The sequence below is a fragment of the Podarcis melisellensis genome (assembly GCF_964234715.1).
Source record: "Podarcis melisellensis genome assembly, chromosome: 13".
In the NCBI taxonomy this organism is placed as follows: domain Eukaryota; kingdom Metazoa; phylum Chordata; class Lepidosauria; order Squamata; family Lacertidae; genus Podarcis; species Podarcis melisellensis.
Genome location: NC_138545.1, coordinates 25,921,371 through 25,941,334, shown reverse-complemented (window position 1 = coordinate 25,941,334; position 19,964 = coordinate 25,921,371). Strand labels below are relative to the sequence as shown.

The 19,964-nt window shown below is 39.1% G+C and overlaps 2 protein-coding genes across 2 annotated transcripts; one reads left to right on the top strand and one right to left on the bottom strand.

Moving 5' to 3' along the window:
- Window positions 1–5,988: 5,988 nt before the first annotated feature.
- Window positions 5,989–12,187, bottom strand: LOC309355570 (olfactory receptor 10R2-like). The gene is made up of 2 exons (XM_081886527.1): window positions 11,807–12,187; window positions 5,989–6,944 (listed from the first exon to the last, which is right to left on the bottom strand). Exon 2 carries the CDS (start codon window positions 6,859–6,861, stop codon window positions 5,995–5,997), a length of 867 nt encoding a protein of 288 aa, XP_081742653.1. The 5' UTR covers window positions 6,862–6,944; window positions 11,807–12,187; the 3' UTR covers window positions 5,989–5,994.
- Window positions 12,188–14,440: 2,253 nt separating this feature from the next.
- LOC309355537 (olfactory receptor 6F1-like) lies at window positions 14,441–15,455 on the top strand (the record flags this gene model as incomplete). The annotated part of the gene is made up of 1 exon (XM_081886479.1): window positions 14,441–15,455. One exon carries the CDS (start codon window positions 14,441–14,443, stop codon window positions 15,374–15,376), a length of 936 nt encoding a protein of 311 aa, XP_081742605.1. The 3' UTR covers window positions 15,377–15,455.
- Between the last annotated feature and the right edge of the window lie 4,509 nt (window positions 15,456–19,964).

Below are 19,964 nucleotides of genomic sequence, written 5' to 3'. Positions count from 1 at the left end.
TGTAGTCCTGGCCTTCTTGGCCACAAAACCAGGCAACAGGATCAGGCTATTACCATTGTTCTTTCCTGCTCCCTCAAACAAGTCTGTATTTGTATTGCATGGTTGTTGACCTCTCCACCATTCCCAGATGTTGACATGTACTCACAGACTGGGAAGATCATACTGGAATGCAATGAAGGTTCCATCACCATGTTCTACTGTGTCTTGGGCTATACTGGCTTCCTCGCCCTCTTCAGCTTCATTGTCGCTTTCTTAGCCAGAAGCTTGCCTGACACCTTCAATGAAGCCAAGTTGATCACCTTCAGCATGTTGGTGTTTTGCAGTGTTTGGATCTCCTTTATTCCTGGCTATCTGAGCACCAAGGGGAAACACATTGTGGCTGTGGAGCTTTTTGCCATCTTGGCCTCCAATACCGGGCTGTTGGCTTGCATCTTCTTCCCCAAGTGTTACGTCATTGTTTTCAGGGCTGATCTCAACACAAAGAATCTGTTAACTGGAAAAAGGATTGGCTGATTTTGCATGTTAATATCTCCATTCATTCATCCAAATACAGTGGTGCCTCGCAAGACGAAATTAATTCGTTCTGCGAGTTTCTTCGTCTTGCAGATTTTTCATCTTGCGAAGCACGGATGCACCCTGGTATTAACGGTTTTAAGAAAACGGAAACAAACTCGCAAGACGTTTCATCTTGCGAAGCAAGCCCATAGGGAAAATCGTCTTGCAAAGCAACTCAAAAAACGAAAAACCCTTTCGTCTTGCACGTTTTTCGTCTTGCGAGGCACTCGTCTTGCAAGGTACCACTGTATGTAATTCCTGCAATTTGCTCACTTTTGTGGTATGTTGCTTTTAATCAGTTTTCTAGTGACACAAGTGTTAATGAAGTATTAATAAAGTAGGGCTGGTAAAATAGTTGACTTTGGGATGTCAGGTTGAATGATGGAACCACACTGGAATAAAATGAAGACTCCATCATCACCTCCTACAGTCAGGTTTCTGATCATCTGCAGCTTCACTTTTGCTTTTCTAGCTGGGACATCACTTGACATGTTTATTAACAATGAGGCCCTCGTCTTAGGCAAGCTGGCTTTTTCTACTGTTTGGATTTATTTCAAACCTGCTCATCTGAGCATGATAATAATATACTAATGCTATTTAAATGAGTTTGTGGGAGAGGGTAATTAGTAATTGTAGAATAGAACTGTACCAAAGATTGGAAGGATGAGACACACAAGGAAATAAAAATAGAGAGGTTTGTTCTTTCCTTCTCCCATGTAATGGATTATAGGATTGCCACCTTAATTAGTCATATTTAGCTTGAAAAGCCTCACTTATTTAAATGGAAACTGAATGCAACATAATGATTGACCTAACACCACACACTAGGAATGATTGATATAGCCATGTTTCTGAAATATAATTTCAGCACACTGTCCCTTACTCATATTAGCTCTCAAACCTCATCATTAAACTAGTTACAGACTATATTCTCTAGTGCCTTGTTATTAATATTTCTGTCTGTCTCTACAGAAATAATCTCTGGTGAATCTTGCTTTTTTTAAAAAAAAAACAGAGAATAAAAGATGTGCAAACTGAATGACAGAATCTAAAAGAATTAAAGTTGTTTAGATAAAACCACCCAGACAATAGGAACAAATATCAAGAGTGTAGGTAGGGTATGAAGGAAGATTCTTAAAAGCCATTTCTGAGATGGAAAGTCATGGCTTGAGTCATATTTGAGTGAGATGGACAAATATGACAAAAGTGCGACTTAAGAATCCCTCACTCCCCCCCTCCCAAAATCCAGAAGATACCCAGATATAATCATTTGAATGAGACACATCAGAAGAAAAGCCCAAATGTGCAGAAGCCGATTGAGAAAACTAGACAGAAAAGGTAAGGTTTGTTACATATCCCTTATCCACTCTCTTCATTTCAGATGTAATTGTTTCAGTCACAACCCATAATAAAATTTCATGCATCATTTCATACAAGGAAACAAGGGAAAATGAATACTTAACAGCAAACACAAAAATGAATTCACACTCCATGATTAACAATTCAGCAAACTATCTTTTGGAGGTTTTTTAAATGGCTCTTTCCAAAAGCGTAGCTGTATTAGTCCCTTGCAGCAAAACTGGCAGTCTTCTGGCATCTTAAATGCCAACAGATTTAAAAAACTTATTCCATAATAAATTTCTTGGTATTGAGTGAGGTGCCACAAGACTGTCATATTTGCATTTTTCACCATGGTGAACAGTCTACTTTGACACATAATTTTGTGATTAAACATTTCTGCATTATTGTTTAAAATACTTCTTCCTCCCATAATTAGGATTACCTGATGGAAATTTTTATGCAGCAAAATAGAACAACAATGAATCTATTAATTCTCCATGGATTTGGGGACCTCCAGGAACTTCAGTTTTTTGTTTTTCCACTGTTTTTAGGAATTTATGGAATAACAATGGTCGGGAATTTTCTTATTTTAATATCTGTATCAGTTGATAAGAAACTTCACACTCCCATGTATTTCTTTATTGGCAATTTATCATTCTTGGAACTCTGGTATACCTCAAACATTACCCCCAAAATGTTGGTGGATTTACTGAGAAAGGACAAGACCATTTCATTGACAGGCTGCATCATACAGCTATACATTTTCTGTGCCCTGGGAACTGTTGAATGCTTTCTCCTGTTGCTCATGTCATATGATCGTTATCTTGCCATCTGTAATCCACTGCACTATGCCAAATCAATGAATTGGAATTGTTGCCTTAAATTAACTGCTGGAACATGGTTATGGGGCTTCCTGTTAGCTGCTGGGCTGAACATCATTGTATCCACGTCTTTAACACTTTGTGGCCCCAATCAGGTTGATCATTTCTTTTGTGACTTGACACCCTTGTTGAAGTTGTCCTGTTCTGATATCCACCTAGCAGAAGTGGCCATCTTTGTAGCATGCTTTGCTGTGTCATTAGTTCCTTTTCTTCTAACCATCACATCATACGTCTCTATCATACTGACCATTTTCAAAATTCCATCGTCATCTGGAAAGAAGAAAGCCTTTTCCACTTGTAGTTCTCATCTAATTGTAGTAAGCTCCTTCTATGGGACTCTGGGCATCACATATGCAGTCTCTATAGGGACACAGTCAGTAGAATTAAACAAAATACTTTCCTTGTTGTATACTGTTCTGACTCCTATGTTTAATCCCATTGTATACAGTCTGAGGAATAAGGAGGTTAAAGAAACACTAAGAATGTTGTTGAGTAAAGCTTTGGCTTTCATAAACTGGTCAAACGCTATGCAGCAATATTGATAATATTTCCCCCAAAAAATGTTGAGGTTGGATTTGCTATAAGTAAACTGCAGCAAAAGGCAGCAACATAGGGCTTGAGACACTGTATGCCAGCACCACAGGAGACATTATACTACAGATGTGGTAAAATCTTCCAATTCCTTCTAGTCTACCTAAATACTTTAGCGTTCCTTAAACATTCTTGAGACACACTTTCTGAGAAGGGAACTTGCAAATCTGCTTTGAAAATCCCATTACCTGGAATCTTATGACCCAAGTCTGGAAGCTCCCTGATAAATTCTCATAGTCCTATTGAAATTCTGCGCTCGTATTTTCATTATTTCAAATTATAACGCACTCATCATGATAAATATTTCTAGGTCAATTTACAAGGTGTTGGTGCAACACTAGCTTTTCAACAGCGGTGCTGCTGCTGACCAGCAGGGTGGAGAGTGCGGTGAAAAGGTCTGCAGGGTATGGTTGAAGTGATGTGAGCACAGGGTTGGCCCCACCTGTGTACCTGCACCATGCTAACCTCTTTGCACCCCTTTTGCTCCTGGTAAGTGGCAGCAACAACACTGCTGGAAAGCTAGCATTACAGCTCCACCCTTCTGACTCTTCCTTTCTTTCTCACACGATGTATCTAAAATAGCAAGTTTGAATTTTTATGTATAAACTTTGTAATTTATTTTGACATACCAAGAGAAATGAATAACAAGCTTATCTTCCCAATGGATGCGTTTGAGATATGGTATACATTGCAGAGCTCTTGATTTACTGGTTTTTGTTTTAAGTAATTACCACCTTTTGTTTCTTTGACGTATACACTATTGTTTTGACAGCAAAAAGATTCTATTTCTTTTTATGTGTTTTAAAATTTAATAAAGCTCCCCTCCTCTCTTCTCCCCCAACCTTATACTGTACACAACATAAATGTCTCACATCAAATGTAACTGATTTGTAGAAAAGACACTATGACCTGAAAATAGAGATAATACAGTATTTTTGTAACCCAGGAAAATCTTTAATAAAGCTTAAATAAATAAATACAAAGAATAAAGATTAATTTGAGACACAGGAGCCTTTGCATTTAACTCAAAACATCTGTAGGCAGGATAATGTATTGAAAGCCACAGAGAGGTCAGTGACACGCTCCTTCCATTGGCTTGAATAAGCTTCTCCCTTTCCATAACTGTAATTATCATAGGTCTGCAGCCATCATGAGAAGATAAAAGCTGTTTCCATGCATTTGTCCGAACACACAAAGGGTTAAAATAGAGATGGGCAGGGGTCACATACAAGGTCTGTAAAGTATAATTAATTAATTGACACTGGAATAAGAATGGCTCTATGTATTGCTGAAAGGTTTAACATTGGAAAATTCCATTGGAGTATAGCCAGCAAGAAGAGCTCTCTAAGCTGCTTAAATGGGTTGATAATTCAGTATTGTTATTGTTCTCTGGTAGCTCTGTTGTGGTGGTTTTAACCTTAGATCATATGAGAGGTATTGAGTTGTAAATTGGAAGGGTGGTGGCTGAATCTTTGATCTCAGGTTCTGTGGAAGTAAGGGTGTATAAATAACCCCTCCAGTGTGTGAATACAGCTCCAGGAAAAATGGAGGCTGTAAGGAGAGAGACACCTCTGATTTTTAGATCTGTTTGAAGTATTTCATATTTTATTTCTAAGATGCTGAGCCTGTGCTGGACTTGCACAATATATTCTATGGAAATATTTGGATGCATCTTTGATGTTTTTGTTGTTTTGAAGCAAGTTCTGCAAGTAAAGCTTTAATTAAACTCATGAACCTTGACAATGTTTTATTTTCAAAAGGAATGAGTTTTTATGCACCCTGTCACTTCAAACTGTTCAATATTAATATTTGAAATAAAGCCACCACCCAGAGTACCCTGACTGCTCTTTGGCCCATCAATACTTTATATTGATCTGATATATGCTCAGCTTGTTAATTCCCCCAGGTTTGAAAGCTCTTCACACTGTTCTGCAGCTGTCCCATATGTTGCTTGCAAGAATCTGAAATTGCCAGATGCACAGAATATTCAAATAAAGAATTACCCCACTGGAGGGATCATGAACAGTTTTCTTTGACTTTTCTGTGGATCTGTAAGCAGGGGCAGTCTCCTTCCATCTCCTCCATTTCTTTCCATGCCTCTCCCCACCAATGGTAAGTTTTTTGTACTTTCAGTTTCCAACTGCTTAAGAGCAGACATGGTTCCATGTTGTCTGAGACCCAATATTTCCTGAGATGTGGAACAATATTCACTTAGGAATATCCTCATCCAGAGATCCATAATGAATGCACAAGAAAGCACAAAAATCCATGGAATGGACAAAAAGATGCACAATTTCAGGGCTGGGATGTGGGCTGTGTCCACTCTCCACATATTCGCTATCAGTGGGAATGACTAAACTCATTCTAAGCTGACTAAGCTGATAACACATTCACATCACACTGAAAGTATATGACGCTTCAATGTTTATACCTTATTCACAGATTGGATGTGTGTGTGTGTGTGTGTAGGTGGTACATATGCACATAAGTATGTTTCAGAAGAATCTGTACATTTTTTATAAAAAAAACAATATCAGATATGAAAACAATAATTTTTAAATACAAATTTACAGTGCTTCTCCACATCTGTGCTTCTCCACATTCACATGGTATGCCAACATTCTCTTCACTCAAGTGGCAATATAGGCTTTCTAGTCAAAAGCTTCCTCAATGCATTCTGGACATCCTTGTTCCTCAGACTGTATATAATAGGATTAAGCATTGGTGTCCCTACTGTATAGAGCATAGAAAAGACTTTGCTTAAGTTGGGATACCAAGTTGTTGTAGGTACACCATACACCACCATCAGTGTCCCATAGAACACTGTAACCACAATGAGATGTGAGGAGCAGGTGGAAAAAGCTTTCTGTTTGCTTTTGGCAGATGGGATCTTGAGGATGGTGGAGACGATTTTATAGTATGATATAATAGTGAGAAGGAAAGGAGAGAAGGTTACAAGGATGGAGATAAGAAAAGAGGGGAACCTCACTTTTTGTGTGTCTCCACAGGCAAGTTTGATGACAGGGGCCAAATCACAGAAAAAATGATTGATCTCATTAGAAGCACATAAAGGCAACATAGAAACCATTATTATGGTGAGCACTGGGGTCAGAAACCCACCAATCCACGACCCTATTGCTAGCTGAATGCATACTCTGAAGCTCATTAAGTTTCCATAATGCAGTGGTTGGCATATGGCTACATAGCGATCATAGGACATTGCTGCTAGAAGAAAACACTCAGTAACTGCCAAAGAGCCAAAGGTGTAAAACTGGAGGAGACAAGCTGAGAAGGAAATGGCCTCATGGGCAGTCAGTAATGTTTTCAGCATCTTTGGAACCACACTGGTGGTGTACCATATTTCTAAGAAAGAGAGGTTTCCTAGGAAGAAGTACATAGCTGTATGAAGGCTGTGGTCAGTCAACACAACTGCTATGATAATTATATTCCCTGTTAATATTACTATATAGACTGCAAGGAATACCACAAACATAGGGATCCTTAGCTCATGAAGGTTTCCTAGTCCCAGCAGAATGAATTCTGTGATCAGTGTATGATTAGGGCTTCCATTTCCATCTGGAAAGAGAAACACACGGGGTATGGAGGAAAGGAAGACCAACAGAACAAGAAATTAATTCAGCATAATTTGAATAATTTGATTTGCTATAAATCATATAGTGTCTTAGCAAATCCCTTAGATTGTACGATCACATGCATCCATGGGAAAACTCCTTGCTAGGTGCCAGACTACATCAGCCATGCACATAAATACATACATAGGAAACTCACAACTTCCACCCCATACTGGGCTACTTCCAAATGCAATGCTTTAATTATCTCTTATGAGTGTATGACACTCATTCATTTTCATGGTGACCAAAGCTGAAGGAACATCCATGGTGTGAGGCAAGTGTCTAGGGCTGTCACCTCTGAACTATGTATTGATTTCCCAATCACTAATGATGCTTTTTGGCATAATGTAAGCAGCCTTCTAGGTGTGTCAGAAAGGAGAATCAGGGGAATCAGACTAGATGAGCTTCAGCAGGAATTTTTTCAAGGTCTGTCATTTGGTTCACACAGAGTTTTAGCCAATTAAATTCTACAGAGTGCACTCACTGATATACAGTGGTACCTCAGGTTAAGTACTTAATTCGTTCTGGAGGTCCCGTCTTAACCTGAAACTGTTCTTAACCTGAAGCACCACTTTAGCTAATGGAGCATCTTGCTGCTGCCGGGCCACCGGAGCACGATTTCTGTTCTCATCCTGAAGCAAAGTTCTTAACCTGAAGCACCTCCGGAACGAATTAAGTACATAACCAGAGGTACCACTGTACCATGCTTCCTCATTCAAAGAGGAACTGGACTCTGTGATGGAAATATGGGGAACCTGTAGTTCTGCATAGATTTCTGGACTCCAACTCATATTAACCCAGCCATCATGGGATCATCAGGGATGATCAGAGTTGCAGTCCAGCAAAATCTGAATGGCTAAATTGTCATTAATTCTACTCAATATTGATCTAGAATATATTCCAATGTATAGTTAGCAGAGTAAACGTTGCAGGATTCCACCAAAAATAGGCCAGATTAATTAATTAATTAATATTTCATCCAGCAGAGCTTTACTGTTACTGAAGGTAAATGAGTATAATGTTCACAAATCCAATACATTCAGAATTGGCACTGCCCATAAGAAATCCAGTTGCAGCAGACTTAACTTAAACTTACAATAACTTACAAGTGTAAACTTTAATACTAAGCATACTATGTACAGAACACCACTCCAGAATGAAAAGCGATAGAAAGAGAAAGTGAAACCCAGGCTTCTTCTGGCCTATTTTTATAGTCAGCATGAGATAACAGAATCAGTTTAAGCCAGCTGTACTCAGCTTCTCTAAAGGAATAACCTTCTTGAACCTTCTGCTTGTTTCTTTCACACAGAGAATCTTCCAGAACCCTTCAGATCTCTACATATCAGAGCAATACTTTGAGTAAATCCATTGAAGGAATGGGGACATAAGTTAGATTTCAGTAGGTCTACTTTTGTAGCACCCTGCTTGTGGTTAACGCTTAGCTGGAATGAAATATTCAACGCAGCAATAGAGAAATTAAAATAATAATTTATTTGTCAGACAAATAAATGAGAGGCACAGTGGTATATGGTTACCAAGCTCTGGCCTGCCCTCCTGCCATTATGGCCAGCACTTATATTTTCTCAATCCAGCCCCCTTTCTCCTCCTTTGTCCATTCAGCCCGGTTGAAATTCCTATTGGCTGTTTGCTAGAACCAATCATAAAAGATACACCCATTTCATATTACCATTTATGGGAGACAGAGAGTTATATTTTCTTGTATTTATAAATGGCAAACAAGTAGCCATTAACCTCGACAAGGCACCTTAATTACCAGATCACCTTTGGCCCTTCTTGCCCAATTGCCCTCCAAAACAGATGGTTAATAGTTTTAAATTTTTATCTTAAACAGATGTCAGAGATCTTGAGTTTATCATTGAAAGATCTCCTTCTTTTGGAGGTCTTTAAACAAAGGCCTGACAACCATATATCAGGAGTGCTCGATGGCGTCTCCTGTCTGGCAGGGGGCTGGGCTCGTTTGCCCCTCTGGTCTCCTACAGCTATATGACTCTATGAAATAAGAATTTAACATTTCTTTCTTTCTAAATCCTTTGCATAATTACATTTAAGCCAATATACATCATACATTCATACATTAACATAAGATAAATAACTTCTTAAAAGGAAAAGAAATCTTTGCAGAGAAAAAAGTCTCAAAAAAAAAAAAAAGAACAAGGAACAACTTAAAAACGGCTCTTTACTCTCTCTCTTGCCAGCCTTTTGACCTTCTGGCAAATGTGGCTCTTTGTATGATGAGAGGCCAAATGGTATTATTTTCTGTTAAACAATAAACCTTACTATTTACCTACTTCTTAATTTAACCGTTTTTTACAGCTTAATTGTACTCTGCAACATGCAAGGTCAGCGACCTCGCTCTCAGCCTTTTTATGACCGCCATAAACCAAAGGGCCTCTCTGGCCAAGAGGATGAACATCTGCCAAAATCTTAGCCAGCCTAGTTCCTGCCTGGCATGATACATTTATGAATTTGAGCTCATTTTTAAGATACAACCTTGATCAAAATATATAGAATTTGATCAGATGCATCACTTTAAGCTTAGGTCTGGATGCAATTCAGAGTTACTGTTTAAATGTGCTTTCAAGGAAGGAAGGTAGAATAAATTTTGTTTTACCTTTCAAAATATTGCCTCCAAAATGCATCTTGATTCTCCGTCTTGACAATTATCACAGAGTTTTTTATTTCTCTCTTCCTGATACTTAGAATATAGTCTTTAGAATATAACCGAAAACCTGTTTTTATGTAAGAAGCGGGAAAACTAGTTCGTTCAGTATTTTATGTGGAGGAAATGTGAGAAGTGATGTGACATCCTGGCAAACCAATAAATGAGGTGCATGCATCACCAATTAAAAGCAAATTATATTTGGCAGTGCTGTATTGATGATAGCAGCAACAATAGGGACTACTTTGAATCACCAGTATATATACACTTGGGAATATTTAATTATGAGTCAGCTCAAAGCCTAAGTTCCTGAAAAACAAGGGAGGATATAATCAATATTTGATATTGGGGAAACCCAGCCAAATGGGTGGGGTATAAAAATAAATTTATTATTATTATTATTATTCAGGATATTTTGCCCACTTCTTGGGTTGGATCAGTAAAAAATAAGTAAATTACTTAAACTTAAGTAATTAAGTAAACATCCAACCATCTGTAGCCACTTGGGAAGAAAAAAATGGCCCTTTGAGCTTTTTCCCTCTGTAATAAATTCTGTGTAAACATGTGGTGAAATACATTAAAAATAATACAGATACAACATGGTGAATGCCACAATGGTTTTAGACCCCTAATTATGAAATTTTAATGTATTCAATTTGTCAAAAAGATTGGTGCTTATTTTAACTTTTTATGTGGTTTGTTTCTATGGAGCAGATCCTCAGTGCAGGCTGGCATGGTTTAATATTGAAATTGCCCTATAACCCTAATACCTTTTCTATCTTGTCCAGGACATAAGAGAACAACTGGCATCCTCTACCTACTTAACACTTAACCAGGTTGCCCTGGCAAATATGAAGGTTATCAACTCCCTTAAGGAGAAACTCAACTTCAAACATTGAAGCTAATTTTGGGGTAAATTTCTGATTTGGGAGCCATAAATAAGAACATAAGAAAAGCCCGTTCTCAGAACTACAGAGATAAGAACTTCTCCCCCCCCCCCAACAGTAGTGTCTTCCCCTTTTCAGCTCAATCTTATCTCAGGAAAGCATGGCAGAGTAAGGTGTATGGAACAATTTTGCACCTTCATTTATTATACAGGAATAAGTGAGGCCCCAAAAAGATATTTAAATTATAGTTTCTTACAATGGCAAATTAGCAACACACATTTGCTCCAACTCTTTCCTCAGCACTCTTAGTTTCTGTAGATTTATAATGCTCGATACATCCACTCCTTCTGCATATCTCTAAGAGAATTAAGATTTCTTTAGAATAGAATATTTGAATGTAACAATGGCTGGGCTCTGCCTACATACAATTAATTTGTAACTGGCCAGACAGGTTGTGCATTTAGTTCTGTTTTTCTTTTCCTTGTAATAAATCAAAATTGCTGCTTGTGTGGAAGTATATGAATGTGGAGAACTCCATACTTCAGATTCCCATGTTCAGGTATCCCTACTGGATGAATGGTAATCAAGGTGACAGGAAGACCCAGTCAGCTGCCCATTCTGCCTCAGTACTGGCCAGTGGGGTGTATCCTCAGCCTGCTCAGACTTAGGGAGATAGCATATCTGCTGCTTCTGCATCAATCATACACTTGTGGGTGAGGTGGTGGTGGGTAGTCCTTTTAAGGGTTGGGGGTGATGCCTCCGTCCCACTTCTTTTCCCAGCAGCACCACCCTCCCCCCCCCATCTCTCAATGTGGCTTATTCGTCGCTTCAGGGCCATGTAGGAATCTTTGGCAGATCCACCTCTGGGTGGGTTGGTTTTTTCACCTACTACTTATTGAATAGCTGGGTCATGGGCATTAGATGGTCTGCTGTACTGTAAATTAAGTTAACCTGGTATTTTATTCATTCGTTTTTGGCAGGAAGGGGAGTCGTTGTGTTTCAGCCTGGTCACCCCCTTAAGGCAGGTGCCACAGAAAGAAAGTAGTTGGTCAAGGGAGCCTTGGATTCAAAAAGGTTGAAAACGTCTCCCCTAGTGGTTGCAATTTAGTCCTGCACCAATAGTGTTTTCCCCCTGCAAGGATTTTTAATAGTGCACCAGGGAATTATATGCAATTCACACAAATTGGATGTTCAAGATGTATTAAAGAAAAAGTCCACCCCAATGGGTGTGAATTATACCTTAAGTGACAGATTGCTTAGAATTGGTCCCAGATGCTCAGTCTTTCCTTCCCTTGGTGTATTCCTAGACTCTCTATGTTGAAGAGCCTGTGGGAACACAGCACAGCTTGTTATCTAAGGGATTTCTTTTTCCTCCATAGGTGTTTAAGACTTGATAGGGCTATATTTTCAAAGCTGAGGTGAAATCTTAAAGGAGATGTGGCTTTTAATAAGATAAATATTTCTTATTCAACTAAATTAATTTGAGTTACAAACAGCTGTGCAGGACAGCATCCTTACCTGAATTTTTAACTGGGTGAGTAGAAAGAAAAAGACAGTCAATTAGTTGTTGAAAATAGTAACAGTGGAAGAATAGTATATATTATAAGTAAATTGATACAAAGAGAGCAGTAGATAGTTGGTAAGTGGCTCTATTTTCGAGTGTGTTTCGGAATATAAACTTTGAGAGAATTCAACTTTTTGTATTCTCCTGAAGCAGTTCCAGCTTCCTGATAAGGCAATGGGCCAAGAAAGGGAACAAAGGATGTGGATCTGTACAAGACAGAAAATGGGGCACCTTCTCCATTTAGAACGACAAAGTATTTGATTAGAAGTGGTGTGAGCTAGAAGTGATTTGAATGTGAATGGCATAAACCCCTCCATTGTAATCTCAAGTAGTGTGTGTGTGTGTGGGGGAGAGAGAGAGAGAGAGAGAGAGAGAGAGAGAGAGAGAGAGAGACTACTGCATTAAAAATAAATTAGTGAAATTGAACATATCATTTTGTGATTGATAGGTAAAGAGTATGTTATGAAAGTCAGTTTGTGTATACTGCATAAGCGTTCAACTTCATCATATTATGGCAGGAACACATTTTCCCCTCCCTCCAATACTACTTTACAGTAATTTAAACAACGGGAAATGTTTTATTCTAGAATATCATTCACATGCTTTCTTTATATTTCAAGACCTTTTAAGATTTTGTTTTTAAGTTCCTGTAGCACGGTTGGTGGTTTTATTGTGCACATTTTGGTTCTGTGCTGCGTGTGGTGTTTTGTAGTGATTTGTTTGTGTGTTTGGAGGAGCAGTGATCTCACTTTCATGATACTTTGTGTTTTAAAGCTTATAGGCTTTATTTATTGTTCTATACTAAGTTTTATAGTTTTACTTTGTGGACAACATATATGTGATAAAGTACCTCATAAAGATAATTAAAAATTATATTATTTCCTTCTTTTTAGAGGCATATGCATAATGTTGAAATCATTGTTGACAGAGGCTTTTTAAAAATCGAATTCTAATCTAACTTTATTTAACATATCAATTGGAAGGAGAAGGCATGTAACCTGAGGTACTCCATGCAGCTCAGGTGGGTTCAGTGGTTTGGCATGACTATGGGCAGGTGCAGCTAGTTTGCTGGCTACCACCATTCCTAGATTGGAATAATCTAGGATCAATCCCTGCCGTAGTAACCTCCCAAGTAGAGTATTGTGACTCATTCCATATGGGACTGCCCTTGAAGATAGTCCAGAAGATGCAACTGGTGGAGCAAGCAGCCACTAGTGTCCTAAGCAACATGAGACCTGAACACCTCAAGAGTACCTTCCCCCTGTATCAATCTTCCAGTGACTAAGGTCCAATGGGAAGGCTATCCTTGTTGTCCCACCAATGGTTTAGGCTCACAATATACAGTAGTAACATGGAACAAAACCTTATCTATAGTGATAACCCACTTAGGGAACACACACACTATTGGGCTGTTTGATGATACCGACAGAAAAAGGTAGATAAAGTGAGGTTTAAACAGAAGTGAAAAGCAAGTAATAAATAAATCAGTGAGGGTACTGGGTGAGCCTCCATTGGAAAGTATTTTGTTAGCAGATAGCCACAATGAAGAAGGATCTTTTCACCTTACAAGATAGTGAGAGTCAGTGATATTGTTCTAGAAAAAGAGGTGCTGGAATTCACTATGAATGCCTCCCTCATTCTCTTCAAATGGTGATGATGATCTTAAATACTATTATGTATATAGTACATTAACTGATTTACCCCATGAAATAATAATATATTCATATATATATCCGGAACTCAGCTCCCAGAAGCTCTTCTGGTACAATCAGCATTTCTTTCCACAGAGGGGCTTAATCCTGGAGCTGTACCATGAAGACTATGCAGTATACAATCATTAGTTTAGAGAAATGGGCAGATCTGTCCCTACATACATATCTCCCAAGGGAAGAACAGAAAGTGGCCCTCCAGTGTTCTATTTGCAAATAGAGTTGATGTTGCTTCTATCAAATACACGAGTGATTGTAAAGAAAAATACTACTTTTGGAATTTATTTGTTTGCTTGTTTATATTCCTCATTGTGAAGCAGTTGCCTTTGGTGATATATTTCTATGTGACTTTGCATTTTGCTATTATATCACTACCCTTTCGTTTCATTTGTTGAGGAACTCAGTTTGGGCAACTTCCAGCTTTAAAAAAGCCCCAGTCAGAGTATTTGGGGGGAAAGTGCTGACAGATAACAGGTTGATGGGAAAGGTGCAGGGGCAGGTTCATGTTGGATATATATATATATCCAATATTGTATCATTTCCTGGTGGATAATGAATCTGTTAATTTGGCTATTTGTTCGAGCAGTTAAAAGAAGATTGATGGGAAATACAAATGAAGGATCGCAAAATGGAACAAAAGTGATGGAATTCATTCTTCTTGGCTTCCCGGGATCTCAGTTTTTACAGATGTCCATCTTCATGCTCTTTCTTATCATGTATGTGATGTCACTGCTGGGAAATGTGGCCATCATCATTCTGGTAATAGCAAATCGTCGTCTCCATACTCCCATGTATTTCTTCCTATGTAATCTCTCCTTCCTAGAAATATGGTACACTACAGCTTCTATCCCTAAGACTCTTGCCATCTTTCTGGGGAGGAGCAGAAGCATCTCTTTCACTGGCTGCATCCTTCAGATGTACTTTGTGTTTGCCTTTGGATGCACAGAATACTTCCTGCTGTCTGTCATGGCTTATGACCGATATTTGGCCATATGTGATCCCTTGCACTATAGCACCATCATGGACAACCAGCTCTCCAGGAAGCTGGCAGCTGGCTCCTGGCTATGTGGTTTCCTCATTATTTTTATACCGGCCTTTCTAATCACAAGATTGTCTTTCTGTGGGCCCAGTGTGATCAATCACTTTTACTGCAACATTGATTCCTGGATAGTTCTTTCCTGTAGCAATACCTATGACATTGAGATGGCAGCTTTTGTAATATCCATCATTGTCATATTGGGCTCCTGTCTGATCACCTTTCTTTCCTACATATGCATTATCACCACTATCCTACGCATCCCTTCTGTGCAAGGTCAACAAAAAGCCTTCTCCACATGCTCGTCCCATCTTGCTGTAGTGCTCATTTGGTATGGCTCTACCATCTTTCTTTTTGTCAAACCTTCTAAACGGACATCCCTAGAAAAGACCAAAATTGTCAACATCTTGAACACAATTGTTACTCCATTGTTGAATCCATTCATCTACACACTACGAAATAAAGAAGTGAAGGATGCAATCAGAAGTTCATTGCATTAGGCTTACGGTCCCAACTGCATTAATGGAGGCATGCCCCACAACAGCTGGTGATCATCAATGAACAAAAAACAAGGATGACAGAGGGTGACAGTGAAAAGCAATGGAGCGAAAGTCCCCCCCCCCATCGCTCTGTTACTCTGCAGCACCAAATACTCCCAAAGAGTCAGGAAAGAAAAGCAACTATTACAGCTGCATCATTACAGGTGAGCTATTCCCCCCCCAACTTTGAGTTCACCTCTCCCCAAAAAGGTCAACAACTTTGGCTCCCCCTCCCCCAATAAAAGTTAATTTGGTGGTGGCTAAACTAAATTTGGGGCCGCTGGGCAGGTTTTTGCACCCCGGCAGCGCATATGGTAAAGACGGCCCTGAGCAGACTGTTCCGTGTTCTGAGACATCGAAGCAAGGGATGGAGAGATAAGACCTCTGAGAAACTTCAAGATGCAGTTCTGCCCCAAGCCATGATGGGAGAAAACAACAGCTGGGAAGTGAAAGAGACAACATACTATATGGACAGAAGGAATCTCCATGGATATAATAGTTTTCACATGCAGGGCAGAATAAAGATAATAGTTTGAGTTCCTCACTTGAAGCTTTATAAATTTATATATTGTAACATCACAAATGGAAATCATTAATTATGTAGCTGTTGACTAAAGGATTATTATTGTAACTGAAATGTAACTGACATTAATTTAGATTATGAAACACAGTGATATAAGATCGGAAACACACCCAAACTATCATGTGGGGAGCCACTTTAACTGGAGATTGATTGGGGCTTTGATAATTGTATAATTGGTGAATTAATTGTTATTGTTATAATTTGGCGATTATTGTGGGTGTATTGGAAAACTAATAAAAATATTTTTTTTTAAAAAAAAAAGTTCATTGCATTGAGGTTCAAGAGAAACATTTATTATATGATAATAAAGGGTATTGAAATAATGCCACAAATAAACTCATGGTGAAAAACCTCTGGACAGAGGGGCATATGAGGCCTTCAGTTGCTTGAATCTGGTTGTATGGAAAGGATATTTACCCCTCCTAGACCTAGTTTCCACAATGGTCATAGGGTTAGTTGTCATATGTCCAGGAAATCCCAGACATGTCCTTTTGGGCGCCTACATGCCCATCTGGGCGATTTTTTTTTTACAATTTTAAGCAAATGTCCGGGTTGGGGGAGGGTAAAAAAATAAATGTGTGTGCACGATCAGCTCTGGCTCTGCTTCAAACTCTGTTTTAGATGCCTCAAGCTCTGTTTTTGGCTCTGGTGCGTGTGCCTCTGGGTCGGTTTTGGATTCTGGAATGAGCGGGCGAGCTAGAATAGGCTAAAGTACAGTACAGGTGTTGACGACTTGTTGATTAAGCACTGGAGTAGCCATTGAGTACTTCAGAGACAGAAACATAAGGGAATGGGAAGCTGAGTGTGTTGAGTTGTATGTGATGGATTGGACCACCTAATACAGCATTAGTTACTATGGCTAGGATTTGAAACTGAGGCTCCCTGACTTCATTTTGACTAGAGGTACTGGAGGGCAAAACAAGAATTTTTCCCCTACAAAGAAAATGCTTTGTACTCTACTTTTTCTTAATCTGTGAGTTGAATAAGAATGCAAGAAGCATTATCAGAACGTTGACTGTGTGATGGAGAGAAGAGCATTGTGTAGAGAGGGATCATATACTATTTCTGGTGGATGATTGGTTTGTTGGTTTCCCTTGTCTTGGGTAATTCCAAACTCTACTCTCCCTTGCTGTGCTGTACAACAGCAGATTTGTCACCATCTCCCAGGGCACAAGATGTTCCTTGCTTTCGGAAGTTGATGAAGCAGTAACTAAGCTTCCAAATTTTACTGTTGTTTGATATTAGAATAGTGGAATTCAACAAAGCTTACTCCCAAGTAAGTATTGTGCATAGATTGTAGTCATGACACATGGCTGATCAGGGATATAGATCCAGGTCTCCTCCAACAATTTCCAAGATGCTAACTACACCACACTACATTTTGGAGTCCCAATTGGCTACAGGGTTTGTTATGATGAGCTGCTAAGTTCAAAATTCACCACTACACCACTGGTCCCTTATTATCTAACCAAAGGGAATTAAAAAGTGACAGTTCTGAATATGTGACAAACACATTTTCTCCAGCATTTCCACTGGGAATACCTAGCACTTAATGAAAAACTACTTTCCTGTTTGATTATTAAGAGGACTATAATTAAAGCTGCTGCTTCTCAAAAATCCTTGTGGATGTTCAGTGATAACTGTCAAAGGATACTATAAATCAAATCAGAATAGATAGAGTCTGGGATCCAGAAATCTGAGTTTGGATATGCCCAAATTGAAGCCTCTGAGGAAACTAAATTACCATTCAAAGTAGACAATTTTCATCTTGGAGATGCTGCTCATAGGATTGCCAGAAAAATAGTGGTCTCTGTGTAGAATGAAGATTGTATTGTATTAAGGATGGTTATTTTATTAATCTTTCTGCTGGAACTATTTCCTTTCATGGTATGTCAGGCTCACATAGCAAAATGCAGGCTCCAAGGTCCTCATCGTCCACTTCACATCTATCATCAGCCAGGAGATTTCATCATCGGTGGCATTGTTTCCCATGGTGGCTTCTTATCCACTTCAGCAACATTCATGGAGGAACCTCCACCAGTACTGCCTGAAGAACTTGTGTAAGAACTCAACCTCTCATGATCAATCTCAGAGCAGCAGCTTCAGAACAATGGCTGATGCTGCAAATTTCAACTCAGTTATCTTTGATTTAAATATAACATACTGATCTGAAAACTCACATGAATCAACTGTGAATAAAGGGAGTAAAACAAACTCCAATTTATGGGATATATACTAAGAAATATTGAATACAGTGAAAATATACTGATCCCACAATGGAAAGTAAGCTCCATTGTGCTCTTTTAGGTTTAGTTCTTGGTCAGGATGTATAGATTAACAGTCTAGTAACTTAGCAGTAAACCCAGCTGAACTCAATATGATTAACTTCTGAATAGATATTTAAATGTCCCAAGTGTTGAAGGTGCTTCTGAAACAATCTGCAACTCTCATAGAGATTTCTCATGAGACAGATGAGGTGTTCAGGCACTCCCATTTCTTTAAGAACTTGCCATAGTTTGCTGTGGTCGACACAGTCAAAGGCTTTTGCGTAGTCAATGAAGCAGAAGTACATGTCTTTCTGGAACTCTAGCTTTCTCCATAATCCAGCGCATGTTTGCAATTTGGTCTCTGGGTCCTCTGCCCCTTCGAAATCCAGCTTGCACTTCTGGGAGTTCTCGGTCCACATACTACTTGAGCCTTCCTTGTAGAATTTTTAGCATACTAGCAGTCTAGTAGCGCAGTAGTAGACTTAACTGAATTCAATATGATTAACTTCTGAGTACATATTTAAATGTTCCAAGTGTTGAAGATGCTTCTGAAACAATCTGCAACTCTCATTCTAGGGTGGTGCCGAAGGCTTACCAGCACATCCTGGCATTGACATTTGCAGTCAAGGAGATCAATGGATGCTCACACATTTTACCCAATATCACCTTGGGCTTCCATATCTATGACAGCTATATTAATGCAAGGAAGACGTATCTTGCCACATTGATACTTTTATCCAAACTGGAGAAATGTGTCCCCAACTATGTATGTGATACTGAAAATAATCTGACAGGGGTTATTGGGGGACTCGACTCTGAAATCTCCTTTTATGTGGCAACCATTTTGGATATCTATAAGATTCCACAGGTAAGACACTTATGGGCAATACCTCTATTAGATTGCAAAGTGGAAAAGAAGAGGCTAGGTCCACAGCACCAATTCAGGGTGTAGGTCCCCCACTCCAGAAAAGATCCTGTCATCCCAAGCATTCCTTGTAGGAGAGGGAGTTTTCTAGTATCCAGCCTTTCATTTCTACTATGCACTTTAATGACAACATTGCTTTGAAGTAAATTTGCATGGGAGGGGAGAATAATTCATTCTCAATCTCAACCCCCTCCCCTTTCCAGGAGACTGATATTCCAAAGTCCACTGGTGGGATAATGGACTTCTCCCTTACCACCTATGTTTGGGTATGCAGCGTTTTCTACTTAGCATTTTCTACTCAGTGTGTGTGTGTGTTTGGGGGAGGTTTCAGGATTCAAATACACAGGTAACTGGCACAAAAATCCTTCTCCCTCCTCACCCCCCCCCAAAGTAATGGGTTTGGGGAAGATTAAACATAAAGATTAGCATAATGAAGTTGTGTTAAGTAGCAGAAACAATCAATATTTGCTTGAAAGGAGTAATAGTAGTGAACAGCTGGTTCAAAATTGAAATATGGTTTCATAAAAGAAGTGGGAGGTATCGTGGAAAAAGGAGGCGGAAATCTCAGTTTTGCTCTGGGCTGGGTTTTGTGCATTATGAATAAGAAAGAAGAAGCTCTAGAAAAATAAATTCGGAACTTACAGTTCTGACAAAGCTAAATAATATCTAATGTACAGGTAGCTAATCCTCTTATTGGGGGGAGATATGCGCCTCCCATCAATTTTATTCAACCTACAAGACCTACCAAAGTCACCAATGACACACACACACAAA